We start from the raw sequence: 14,747 nt of genomic DNA, 5'->3' as shown, positions 1-14,747 counted from the left end.
TGTTTATCAATAAAATCGATTAAAAGAAATAAAATGTATGTATGAAATATGTTAAAAAATCATTGCATTTTTCTAAAATATGCATTCATATAAAACACATATTTGAATACAATTTCTTTATGGTTACATAGAAATAATGTTTGTTGATACGGACGTATTATAAAAAAGTGACAGAAGAAATATTTTTCCTTTTCCAAATTAAGCTTACAGATTAAATATCTTAATAATAAATTCAATATTAAAACAGGTCATTAATTTATTTCATAATAAATTATAATACTTATTTATTTTGCGTTGACATTATGTTATTACATAATTAAAATTCATTAGAAAATAAAGGTGAACTAAAATGCATATTATATGTAGGTAATATAAGAACACAGTATATTTCATTTATAAAATTAATATGAAAATGTACAATTTAACACGTAGAATTCTAAACTAAACTTCATACAGTATTGTTGAATAATATCATTTGACATCTTGACGTATTGCAAAGTAGTCGTCACTATTTACATATGTTAAACACAATTAAATTATATTATAAATATAATATAAACACTAAATATTTATTTTGCTATTACTTTCCGTCATATTCTGATATTTGCTGACGATACAAATATTTTCCACATAATTATAACCCTTGAATTAATAGGGTCGTATGAAGAAGTACTTCCCTCTCATTTTCTCATTTTTAAAAGATAATTCAGCTTACCACTTCTTATTTTTCTAAAATATTATAAATTACTAACTTCTTCAGAAAACAATAAACATTTTTAATACATTTTTGCACATATATAAGATATTTTCCTTTAAATATCGACATACCATGGTATAAATATTACAGTTTTATTATGCCATCTCTAAAGATAGAACCTGCAATGACTTCTTAACTTTAGCACACTAAAGAAATTGATAATATCCATTAGAATCAAAGAAGTAAAATTAACATAAATATATATATTTTTTCTTACCAGATTCCTTAAAATATATATATTAATAATCAATATAATTTGCTAATAATATTATAGGTGGATGTTTAGTTTATTTGTCACGTTTATTATGCCATACTTATAAGTAATATTTATTTAAAGAATCGTATAATGATTTATGCAATATGATTTGACCTATCAACAATGTGCGAGATTAATACCATTGCGTTCATAAATCCTATTTTTTCTCTCTGAAGCTAATGTTGATTTTTTAATTCAATTTATGACTTACTCTAATTGTATTGTTTTCAGTGACATTGATTAACTGTATAGGTAAAATTTAAACAATAAACATACATAATTTAAAAATTTATTATATTTTCAAATTTGAATTTTATATTATAGAAAATAAATTATAAAAGATATTTATGATTACTTTGTGTAATTAAAGTTTAAAAAAAAAGTAAAATATTCGATACAAATATAGTAATACAATAGTAAAAATTTGATACAAAATTCGGAATTCTATTTTCATTTCAAACTCATTAAAAACGTTATTTGTATTGGAGAAATAAAATATTTAACTAGATCACAAAAAATGTTTTGTTTTAATTACATCTATTTCTGACAACCTATTAAAAATTAATACAATTTAAATGGACTCTAAAATTTTTTATTACCGACATTTTGTTTTGATGATCCCTAAATATTTTAACGAATTCCTGTTAACACGTTTTAATTTTGGTTACTCCTTCCAATGCACTATCATACGTTGATTTAAATTTGATGAATTTCAATCAGCTAGTTGTTTTATTATACATATGTATAATTTATTTATATGAGGTTTGACAATGATAAAACTTGCATGTTTGTAAGCATAAATGTATATGACATAAATCATACGCTTAATTGATCTACAAATCTAGTATAGTAATGAAAATAATTGATTAGGAGTCCACAAGATTTTTGTTGCATCTGTTTCTTTGATTTTTCAGGACCCATTCCAATAATTTACAGGTATATTGACTAGACCGTCTAGATTACTTCGACTAGATTCGTTTTTTTATGCTAAAAAGATAAGACTTAACAGTTGCCTGCTTTAAAAATAAATTATAAGATTACAGTAAGAAAAATATCGGGTCCATATACAAAACGTACAATTTTGAGGCAATGGATTTGATAAAAATTTCATTCAAGTCTAATTCGTTTTACGTTACGGCAACCGAGCTAGTCACATATCAGTTAATATCCGTAGATATGATTAAATCACCGATCGATGTCAGTGTAGGTCTACACCGATTTAAATACGTTATTAAAGTTGATATTGCTATTCATATTGCTCAGGCGTTAACGTCCAATGTTGAAATCATTCACATAATTTCACAATAATCTGTTCTGCAAAGAAAAAGAAAAAAATGGAGGAAAACATAAATCGACAAAAACGTTTATACTGGCGTCGGAAATCGATCGTGTCTACAATGTTACTGTCTACGTTCCGTAAACATAATCCTTATGTTATCCTTATGTACCTTTGTTCGACGCCGAACACATCTCTTGAACCATTATCATCGCTGTTCGCTGCTTCGAGCGGTAATACATTGTACATCATCGTACCGCCGTTATCGTTATTTCGTTATAATCATAATTGTTACTACCGTACGAGCTTCAGCAGCCAAGTGTACTCTGCGCACGTTGACTGTTATTGGAGCGGAGACATTTTTACCAGACCTCGGGGTCCCGGCGAAAGAGAGATAATAAAACGTGACAGAGACGGATGCTGCGAGCGACAAGATGACGGCGACGACATGCGGAACCCGACCCGGCCCGCACCGATACACCCGCGCGCCACTGCCGTCGTCGTCAGCTGCCCCGCGACGACGGAGGAAATGAAGATTGAACGCGTGCGAGGTGTGTTGTTCCGGGCACGGAGCAGCAATAGGTGAATCTCAACCGGAGCTCCACTAATTTCACTTAAGGGAACGAAATTAAAAACGCGCCGTTGCCGAGAAAGATGGCGGTCGCGCGCCTGAAGGCGGAGACGATAGGGGGTAGGTAGTGGGGGGTGAGAAAAAAACAGGGATTATGTCGCGTGGACGTTATTAACGCGACGGGATGTCTGAGCCCATTTATACCACTTTGGATAAACTTCCTCCCCTTCTGCCCTTCGCGTCCGAGTCCCGCATCGTCTACCCGAAGACGATCTCGGAACGGAATACTTGCACGCGCGCATTCGTATACGCGAAACGACGTGCAGGGCGACTTTTACGCACTGTTTTTCGTTCGTTTTGTTTTTTTACGTTTTTATTCCACTGTCCAGACCTGTACGCACAGGGGAAACATTTGAAATTCTATCCATTTGCACTGTTGGCGGTAACTGTTGATTCAGTATTTGTTTCTGTGCCGTACATTATTTTAGCTTCACATTTAAAGATTAGCAGTCAATACATTTAAACGCGTCCATAAAATCGAGTATCAGACCGATGCTATACGAACAACAGCTATTTGAAGAAGTTTGACCGAATATTCAGATACTATAAGTAAATAAAAAATGTGATTACTATGTGTGATATAAATTGGTTTCTACACTATAACGGAACTATTTGAAAACAATAGAAGATCATTTACATTTTAGTAGACATAGTGTGCTATCCAAATCAAGAAATAAGTGAAGATTCTGAATATTTTCCTATATAAATTTAAAAGAGTTAAGACTTAAAAGAGTTACGCTGTATAGTAAATATATAATACAATATACTGTATACGTGTGTATGTACATAATATATATATGTGTGTGATGACAGAAAGCATTATAAGGAAAGAGACTACCAGAAACGAATATAGATTATAAACACTAGCGCGGCGGCGGAATGGAAAGACGACGAAGGAAAATAGAACAAAACAACAAGAAAGAATTATTTCGTAATCAAGTTTTATATCTACTATTCTCTACTTACTACTGAACCATATTTTGCTGAGCGTGTCATAACCGATTGACAAAATTATTATAATTTTTTCTTTGAACTAATGAATACATTTTTCATTGTCTTGGGCCGTATCTATGATAAATTGCACTTACATGTAAATAAAATATGGCGTTTGTGAGATATTGATAATAAAAATATCTAGTTACACTTAAATCGTTCATAAAAATAGAGTAATTTAAAAAAATCTTATTTATCTTAATTTAAGAAAAACTAAAAAGCAATTATTTACAACGATCAATTGTTATTCTCTCAAACGTTAACTGAAAATGCGTATCACCACAAGATAATGATAAGATGAAAATACTAAATTTAAAAAACTATATGATAACTTAATACAGTGATTGATTAACTTTACAATTTCAAAACATATTCGTATTTAAACTCTTACTATAACTCTTATTTAAAACTATATTTTGAATGGAACAATTATACTTTTACCATGATGTAATTATTTCTTATATTTTTTTCTTGTGTATTTATACATTATTTCAAAATCGATTTCTGATTTAATTTGGTCCTTTAAGATCGTTTTAAAAATTGTTCAACAGTTTTTTTAATAATTGCAAAAAACTGACCAAAAATTAAAAAACAAAAATAGCAAGGCTTAGGATATACCTTAAATTTATGGACTATATTATATATAATATTGATTACATGTTGATAATAAGATTTATTTAATGGAACATATTCTAGCCAATAGAATATTTAATTTAAAAAATTATATTTTCCGAGAAAAATTATTTTTTCTAAAATGCAGAGCATTTAAAGATAAACCTATGGAATTAAGAAATTTGGTCCTACTACTATATCTACATATTAAAAAGTACTAAGTGTTCTACCCGACATCATTAAATTAGAATTTATTTTTTTAAGAGCATTGATACATTGGTATTGGTTTCAAGTTTAAAAAACCAATGCACTAAAATTATTCGCCCGGCTCTGGAGCCATACCCAAACTAGTTTTGCCCTAATATATAATAATAATAATAATAATAATAATAATAAATGAATTCTTCAAATATTAACATACTTGAATAAATAGTCACAAACAAATTTTTAATAAAAATGAACCTTAGTGATAAAGCAGGTAGTGTATAACATGCTTAACTCCTGCACATGGACTAAGCTACTGTGTATTTCACTGTTTTCGTTATTTTGATAAATACGTCAAATGTTTTTTATAATTAAACCCAAATTAAAAGCATTATAACATTTCTTAAACATATTCTAAATTGATCTTGATATCCAACGAATAAAACTTATTTCACGTCAACAGTTTGCAATATAATGGAAATTAATGATATTTTAAATAATGTTTTTCTTCTTAAATTTAAGATGACATAAAATATTGCTTAGAATTTAAAATTCGAATTGTTAACTATTATAAATTACGATAAACATTTTATAAATTAGAGATAATCATTTTTCTTGTATAATTAAATTACTATTTTAGTATAACATGTTAATCCATTTGCATTATGTATATACATAACATTTTTAACTTATAAAACCACATAGTTAGTATACAGAATTAGTTTACTAAAAATCAACAACATGAATATTTAAGATGCAACATTTTATCATGATTTTACGAAGACATTAAAGTAATTATAATTGTAACATGTACTTCTTACCTTTCTTAGAAATCGTGATATTTTTTCACCATGTTCCCACTGATTTCCCGACGATCGACCACTATTACAGTCTAAGCCAAGAATCTGCGATGATGATATACTAGACGTTGACGAGTTTCCATTTGGTAGAGTTCTCTTGGTGTTCGTTTTAAACATGTCCGGTTTTTTCCACAAAAGCTTGTTAAACGTCTCTACTAGAACTAGAACCGCATCATGCATCAGTGCAGCTTGGGCCTGTATCAAATAAGAAAGAAGAATGTAGATCCATTAAAATAAGGCATTACACCGAAAATGAGGTCCAAAAGAAGGATCCTCGGTATTCAGTTGGGGGAAGAAGTTGTATGTTTGTATATGAGTAAGGGATTAGGGTAATACGTCAACCGACGACAATTCGATGCACGGATCATGACAAATGAGCAAAAAATTAACCCGAGACCTTCATCCATAGGTCGTCACAAAAAAACAAAAAACAAACAAAAATTATACATATGTATATACAAATATATTATATAAAAACATAGGAATTTTCAAGGTACTGATTATGGTGAGTGAGAGGAGGGCTAGCAGGATGAGAATAATTTTGAGTGTGATTGATTTGTTGTTGTTGGGGGATGAAACGGTTGAGCGGCCATGTTTGTCAGTAGGACTTTAGCTCATGATTGATAGCAGAACATTTTCGAGCGACGCCCGATTGAGGAGAATAAAGAGACGATGGTGTGTAGGTAGTGTGCTGCGTAGATTATGGGAGAGGAAAGGGGCCAGAAAGCTACGTTCAATAATGCAGAAGCCACAACGCAGTGAAACACAATCACACCAAGGCCCGGAACTAATTCATCAACCAAGGTCGGTTCTGAGAAAAAAAATTTGGCTTATCCTGTCAACGGATAATGACTAAAAATATTGAATCGTAAGAGTAGCTTAACAAATTTTGCATGGTGTTGTGTGGTAAAATCACATTATATGATTGGTTAGAGGTTAAAAATAGTTCAAATTTTAGCGTACGTCGAAGTAATAACGGAAATGGAACCTACAATAATGCAACAAGTATTTATGGTGTTTATGCTGTGCTTTAAGTATATAATACATCAGTAAAATAAAAAATAAAAAAAAAAAAAAAAAAAAAGAGAGAGTATAAGACGTTTTTGCATACAAACACTAAGTAATATATAAAATTAATAAATTTAAGAATAAATATAAATCTCTATTACAAACTCAAGTCAAATAATGAATAACATAATCAAATTAGATAATTTAAAAGATATATTTTTCGTTACATAATAAGATTCGGCCATATCGTTAAATCTAAATTCAACGTTATAAAAGTTTTTATGTACTATAAGTGTTACAAATTTAAAAATAAGAAATTAAAATTTTTGTTTGAAACGTTTAAAATATGAAAATTTTAAAAATGACAAATCTAAAATTAAAAAAACTTTCAAATGTAAAGTTATTAATATTAATCTGATAACTTTAGAAAATTTGGATACTATACTATTATCTAAAAACTTTCCTTACAATGATTACCTACATGGTTACATTTTTAAATGTTTATTCGATTGTTTAAACCGTTACTATAATTTTTTTTTTTTTTTTTATTGTTTATATTTCAATAAAATACAGAAAAATCGTTTTTAATTTAAAAATGTAAAAAAAAATTTTAATTATTTTAAAGTTAAAGTTATAAACCATACATTTTAACATTATAATTAATTTTAGTTTTTCTATTATTTATTGAACTCAAATTGCATTACAAACATTATAGAAAAAACTGATATTAAATAATTAAATTTAACTCTAATGAATGCTATATCTCAATAACAATTTATTCATTAAAATATAAGATACAGCTTACAACTTTTAATGATTTACTTTAACTAAAATCACCAACGCACCAATAAATATTTTATTTGCTATATTATCGAAAATGTATATAATAACAAATACAAACAGTAATTTATAATAAATTAATATCAATCGAATATTTAGTTTATGATGAGTTGAAATATATAACAAAATAATAAAAGTAAAATATTTGTCACTTTTGGACATGAAAATTAAATTTAAATAGACAACAATAAAAGCATCTATGTCAAATAAGTTAAACTAAGAAAATAAATATACATGATTCACTACAGACGATATAGCAAAAATGGAAAAGTCTCATGTATCTTATTCAATTGAGTAAATAAAATACAAAAAAATATATTCTCTAGCATTTGAGAGCGTATTAAGTAAGGTTAATTTGCTTACTACATAAGCTGTATAACTCAAAAAATATTAACGAACATATACAAAGTATATTCAAAATCAACATTATTATCTGACCTTAAAATCAAAGGAAAATGGACAATCATGGGCCATAACAAAACCGAGCTATTTGCATATATTCTGACAGTGTCAAATATTATAAAATCATAATAGAAGGATTTTAATGTTTCCATCACACAACCCAGACAATTTTGTCTGAAAGCGCTATCGAACACTACCTCTATTTATTTAGGTATAGTTACAATACTGTTTTTTCCTTTACAACGTTTTCATGTATTGAATTAAATTCTGTTATTTATGTCAGATATATCAACTTACACAATAATATAATGTACGTTGTTTCTAAAAGATAAGTCCATTGTTCAAATAAAATGGTAGCTCCATAAACACATTGTTTTTACTAATCAAAAATATCAAGACAACGAATTAAACGCAGTTACAAGTATTAAAATTGATTTTAAACGAACATTAATCTAACATTATAAAATTAGTTTTTAAGTGATGAGCATACAAAACTGTACTATAATCTCATTTACTAGACTGATTCAAGAAAGGTCTAAGTTCTTGTATTTGCGTACAAGTACAAAACAGACCAAAACTTTTGATTGTCAGTTATAATGATTAATGCTTTAGCAATCTTGCAACTTAATTTGACAAAAAACCTATATAAAATTAATTATATTAAAATATAACATGATAACTGTTCTTGTGCATTTAATTTCAAGAAAATAGTCTGAATATTTGATAAATAGTTCTATCGAAGCCATAAAAAATATATAATTTTTATAAACATAAATTTGAGATTACATATTTCAATATTTCAATATTAATATTTAATGATAACATTCGCTATATGTTCTAGATGATGCTGTCTCATTTTTATGGACATTTTATAACACCACAGAAGTAAAATGTGTCTGACCAATAGTATTCCAAATTTTTGAAATTTCAACTTTCAAAAAATAAAAGATTACATATTTTACGGCATTAAAAATAGTACAATAAAACCTGAGAATCAATATAAGATATTATACATATATTTTAAAACACTTCAATTTTAAAATGGTTTTTACCATCGCATATTTATGATTGTACATGACATGATACGAACACATTAAAGCATTATTAAAACTTATGAGTATAAACTTATTTATATTATTTGGGGGGACAATTTTGTGCATATTTTTTATGCTATACCATTTGTTTAAAATATATACCTTCTTATAAATAGTATATAAATTACTTGAATATTTTAATTTAAATACTTATATTGTTGTTTATTACTATCTTTATAACAAAAATGCTAAAAAAATTAATTAATTTTTACTTTGTAATGAATACTCATATAATTAATTCATTCCCAAAAAATATACTCTCATAGTTAGTATATTAAATAAAAATTTAAATTAAGTATTATAATGTATTATAATTTTACCGAAATCGTGTCCTTTCCAGCACCAGGTGAATCAATAGGATTTAAATTTTTCCATTCAGAAAGAAAATGTTTAACTGGCCATTGATTCATATCCAATAATCTGAATCCTGTTATGTTGATAGCACCGTACTCGATAATTTCTGACTCCCAGTGATCGTCCATTATCTAAAAATTGATAATAAATACACAGTATAAATTATTATAAATCGTATAATATGAAAATCTCAATTTAAGCATGAATGTGGTGGTAAAATAATATATACAATCAAGAACTATTTATTAATACATATTTTGTATTATTTTAGATGCATATTAATTGTTACCCGAAATACTTTACTCACTTATATTTTATTTATAATGTTTTAACTTCAAACCTTGTTTATAATAAAAAAAAACTCCAAAAAATGAAATATTAATTGAATAACCGATAACCGAATAAATTGTTCAATTTTCGCATTAAACAAAAAATTAAAACATTTTTGGATAAGCCACTGAAATCTATGCCATTAAATTCAGAGATAAATATAAATCATCACACTCAAAAATTAATTCTATGCGGAAATAGATTTACAATACAACCTCAAAATTTAAGTCTCTGCAGCAGACATGTGGTTCATGGCTAATAGTTTTGTGGCCCGCGGCTACCAAAATCAATCGACAAAATACAAAAGGTACAGTAAAAAAATTATAAAATATTAATGTCATGTCGCGGCTATCTTAGACACTTGGAAAATGTTATGCTTGGTATACATTATTATGACTTATATTCTTATAAACTGTATTCGAGTAAGTTTTACTGATGAATTTATATGCATACATAAATAAAAATATAAAATTTTTTTTTTCATTAAATTTTTGTGCGGACCACGTATAGTGATTACAATCCTGGGATACCGAATCCCGGGATTCCGACTACTTTTTGGTACCGAAAATATCGGGATCTGTGTGATAAAATACCGGGATTCCCGGGACTATGTAATAGCGATTCAATAATTTAATCGATGCCGATTGCCGATCAACGTGTTTGTAAGATAAGATAATATTGTATTTACGAGTATTAACACTGATCGGTTTACGTACTAATAACTTATTAGTAAAAAGTAGCCGGTGATAGAAACACGTAGGACGTAACGTACATTAACAACTCACGGATCTTTTTTTGTATATTTAACTGTGTTAATACTTTTATTATAAAATGTATAAATATTTAATGTCCATTCCTCCTACTAGCATTGAATCAGAACGTGCATTTTCAGCAGCAGCCTATATAGGAAACAAGCTAAGAAATAGACTGGGAAATGAAACATTGGACGCTCTATTATTCCTGAGATCGAATTTTCAAAATAAACAGAACATACATTTCTTTGTAAATTATAATAATATTTTTTTGCTATATAAAATAATTAAAATTAAATTAAAATAAAATGTTTGCATAATTCTTTTTTTTTACATTTCGGGATAATCTCAGGATCCCGGGATCAATAACTAAATATCCCGAAATCTTGGGATCGTAAAATAGGGCCGGGATTGTAATCTCTACCCACGTAGTAAACTATTCAATATATTTAGCCCATTTTATACTTTGAATTTGACATGCCTGGTCTACAGTATCGATGGTTTTTAATTACTAACGACTATTCTAGTGGATTTTCAACGATCCCTATGACGAGAAAAATATCACAATCGTAAGAAACGTGAAATATGCAGTGACAGTAAGCTTTGACTAATGTATTTATTAAATTTAGGATAGCAAGTAGAACACGTGTTAAGCACAATGACAGCGTCAAAAGAAAAATTGAAAAAAATGTTTATGGATAGAAAAGAATTATTTAGAATAAAATATTAAAATTACTATTCAAATTCAAATTCAAAATTACTATATAATAAATACTTGTATATATATATAAATAAATAAATAAATGCTTAACCTGGATTATTATTATATTTGTAAAGTACGATCGGTTTTGAATTAAAAACTCATCATCAGGTGTAAACAAAGGCAACAAAATCATGACTGAATATAAAAAAATAAAAGTAATTTATTTTATTTTATTTTTTCATATTCAGTAGCGATTTTATTGACATTATATGCATCTGACGATGAATTTTTAATTTAAACAGGTCGTAATTTATAAATACAACAATACTTAGTAGTGGTTCTATATATTTATCAAAGATAAATTACAACTAAAGATCATAATAATAATTTATAAAAAGTTAAAAATAAAATTACACTAAAATATAATGAATAATTTATTTCCATGCATATAATAGTTAGGGAATATGTATTATGTAATTATGAAACATTACTATATTAATTAAAATCATAGATTTATAAAGTACTTTATTTTTGCTTTAAAAAATATACAAGAACAAAACAACTTAATTATAAGTATTATCAATTATTTTTTAAGTACAATTTCCAATTTTATAAAAATATATTAATTATGTACTACTTTACTCAGACTAAATCACCTAGTATCATGCTCGGAGTGCCATATTTTTTTCGATTACATTTGTATTATACACAAAAAATAAAACTTTATATCAATATTTATAGAAATAAATATCCTTTACATTCATCTTATAACTAATTAGTTTTGATAGATTAATAAGTGAGTCTATAATTAAATCAATATTTACCAAACCACTTAGCAAATAATGATAAGTCCTCTTGCCCAACTGGATATCTTTTACATGTGACACTAAAATTTGCTTAGCCATCAGTGTTGGACAATCGAGCACAATTCTTTTATTGCCCCATCTGTAAATAATATAGTACTACATTACAATCTTGCAAATTAAACAAGTGAAAGTAAAAATAAAAATGAATCCATACATCTATACTTTTATAGCTTTAAATAAAAAGTTTTTAATTTATTTGAAGATGTAGGTATTGTTCTATATATATATATGTCTTAAAGAAAATTTAAAATATCACATAGGTAAGTGGTTTCTGTAGAATCGAATCGATTAAAAAAGGAGGAGGATTTCTATATATACTTTATATATTTTATATGCAAAGTACGTTACACAGTTGGCTGATGAATTGGGTCAGAGGGCCGATTCGGGTTGGAAAAAAAAATCGCTGAGAAACCAATTCTGCATACGATGTAGTATTAAATCGACCAAAATGCGTATACTCAGAATTCGAATATTTCGAAATATATGTAGGTATTTTTATGTTTATTTTTAAATATCAAAAATAATAATAAGATACGTACATTTTAATTGTTTGAAATTTAAATTTAAAAAATAAATGATAAAAATAATGAATAATGATGTTATATAAGATTTAATTAAAATACATTTGAAAAATTATACTAAGCATAGCTTAGTAAGTCCAAAATAACCCCGATAAGTTAAAAACGTACTTACTTATAATTGTGTTCAACTTAATATAATAATATATTGAAATATACTTAATTTTTTTATTTATATTTAATTATATGATTAGTGTACAACTCATTGATAAAATTTTATTTAAAAAAAATATTAAGTCATAAATACAATTTAGAATTATTGTAATGTCTCATATAATTTAACCTTATTTTATATTAAAAATAGTATAAATATTTTTTTAAAAACCTTTAGATATTTTCTAAATATCAAAAAAAAAAATTCATTATTAAAATGTCTAGAAATTATATTTGGTGCTAAAATATTTAAAAATTGATTGTAATAAAATACAGTCGCTAAATCCGCTTAATGGGGACGCTGCATAAAGAGGACGACCTCTTACGGAGTTACGTTACCTCTAACAGCAACAAATAGCCAGAGTGCCGAACAAATGTATGAGATTAAAGCAATTTAACATTGTTTGTTGGCGACAAAACATCGGTTATAAAGAACTTTAATCTATACATAGGTACTTACTTTCTTATCGAAACCGTAATTGTCTAATATCTGTCTTTATCAGATTTTATATAATAATATTATGTTTAAATAATAACAATTTCCTACGTATTTTACTTTTGCTAATCATTTCTTTATCTCCTACAACCACATATTCTATGAAGATAATTAAGTTGACTAGCCCACGTACAAAATTGGTCAATAAGCAAAGTGTTAATAAATTACAACAAAAAAAAAATGGATAAAAGAATGAAGGAAGAAAATGAAGAATATAAATAGAAAGAAATAGAAATAGAAGAAGAAATTTTTCTATGGAAGAAGAAGAAAAAGAAAAATATATGATATTTTTTTAGCTCAATAAAAAAATGAATTAGGTATGCATTTTTTTACAAAAAATATTAAGTTAATTGATTAATTTATAATAAATATGTATAGGTATATAATATAATTTACGATATCATAATATGTATAACAAATAATAATTTTAAACTAAGTATTTATGTTTGTTATAATAAATTTTGTATAATGAACTTTCATAGTTTTTTAAATTTTTTTTTTTCGAAATCGGTTTATTGTGACAGTCGAGTAATGGGGACAAATATTTCACCACCCTGTGTATCCCAATTAAGCGGATTCGACTATATTATTACAGGAATTTTATTACATTATGTTACTTATATTAATTTATATTACATAAATTAAATTTTTTTACCTGTTTACTCGTTCAATTTGGTGAATGAAACTTAATGCATCTGAAACATTTTGAATACGTTTTACCATGTCTACTTTAAGGCTATTTGGCCCTAGATCTAGAGCTTCATACAACTGTTGTAAACGTAAAAGTCCTGAAAAATATGTATTAAAAAAATGAATATACTAATTACTTTAAATTGATGAGTGATATACGTAGTATAAAATTGTTTATAATTATTACATGTAGTAAGTTATAGTTAGTATGTAAAATATAATACATCATTTCTTTTATTATGCAAAAATTCATTAGTAAGTCTTTGTACTTCGGTTTTTCAAATCATCTATTTCAGATTTATCGCCCGGGGTACATGAATTACCCAAACACAAAGGATTTACGCCATTGGCATACGAGAGCAACTACAGTGATGACTAAATAGGGTTAGTGGTTTTTAACACAAAAGAGACAATGCGACGATTTTATTTGGTATATATTTGCACTTCAAACAAATTTTGTCAACTTGAGTGCACTGCATCTTCTAACATTTACTATTTGTTTAACGCTTGAATTCTATGTATAATAAATATCTAGACGACACTAGGGTTAAAAAATAGAATAAAAAGCGTAACCAGTTTAAAAACTGAAGTATACATAGAAAGCCAAAAACAAAAGTAGATGAAATGGTATACCTAGGAAGAAAAATCGAATCTAATGACAATAGCGTTCAAGAGATAAAATAATGCATACCATAAGAAAAAGTTAAATTATTCAATTTGAGAAAGTTACATCTCAATATCAAGAAGAAACTTATTAAAATATATGAATAGAGTTTTACAACATATGTATGTGAAACATGGACAATACGATACCGAAAAGAAAAATAAACTAGAAACCTTTTAAATATGGTGTCGGAGATGTATGGAAAGGATAAATTGGATATAGTGGAAA

At 27.0% G+C, this 14,747-nt stretch overlaps 1 protein-coding gene across 4 annotated transcripts in view; it reads right to left on the bottom strand.

Moving 5' to 3' along the window:
* The window catches only part of LOC112693261 (glutamate receptor 1-like), a 167,063-nt gene that overhangs the window by 48,732 nt on the left and 103,584 nt on the right, over nucleotides 1–14,747 (bottom strand). For all 4 annotated transcript variants that reach the window (XM_025568250.1, XM_025568247.1, XM_025568246.1 and 1 more), the window contains exons 4-7: nucleotides 13,821–13,953; nucleotides 11,897–12,017; nucleotides 9,254–9,418; nucleotides 5,551–5,784 (exon numbers count right to left, since the gene is read on the bottom strand). In XM_025568250.1, coding sequence (XP_025424035.1) covers nucleotides 5,551–5,784; nucleotides 9,254–9,418; nucleotides 11,897–12,017; nucleotides 13,821–13,953 — 653 coding nt within the window. The remainder of the gene's footprint in view (nucleotides 1–5,550; nucleotides 5,785–9,253; nucleotides 9,419–11,896; nucleotides 12,018–13,820; nucleotides 13,954–14,747) is intronic.

The sequence above is a fragment of the Sipha flava genome, unplaced genomic scaffold, assembly GCF_003268045.1.
Source record: "Sipha flava isolate LNK unplaced genomic scaffold, YSA_version1 83_pilon_pilon, whole genome shotgun sequence".
Lineage (NCBI taxonomy): Eukaryota > Metazoa > Arthropoda > Insecta > Hemiptera > Aphididae > Sipha > Sipha flava.
This window is presented reverse-complemented; position numbering and strand designations above follow the sequence as displayed.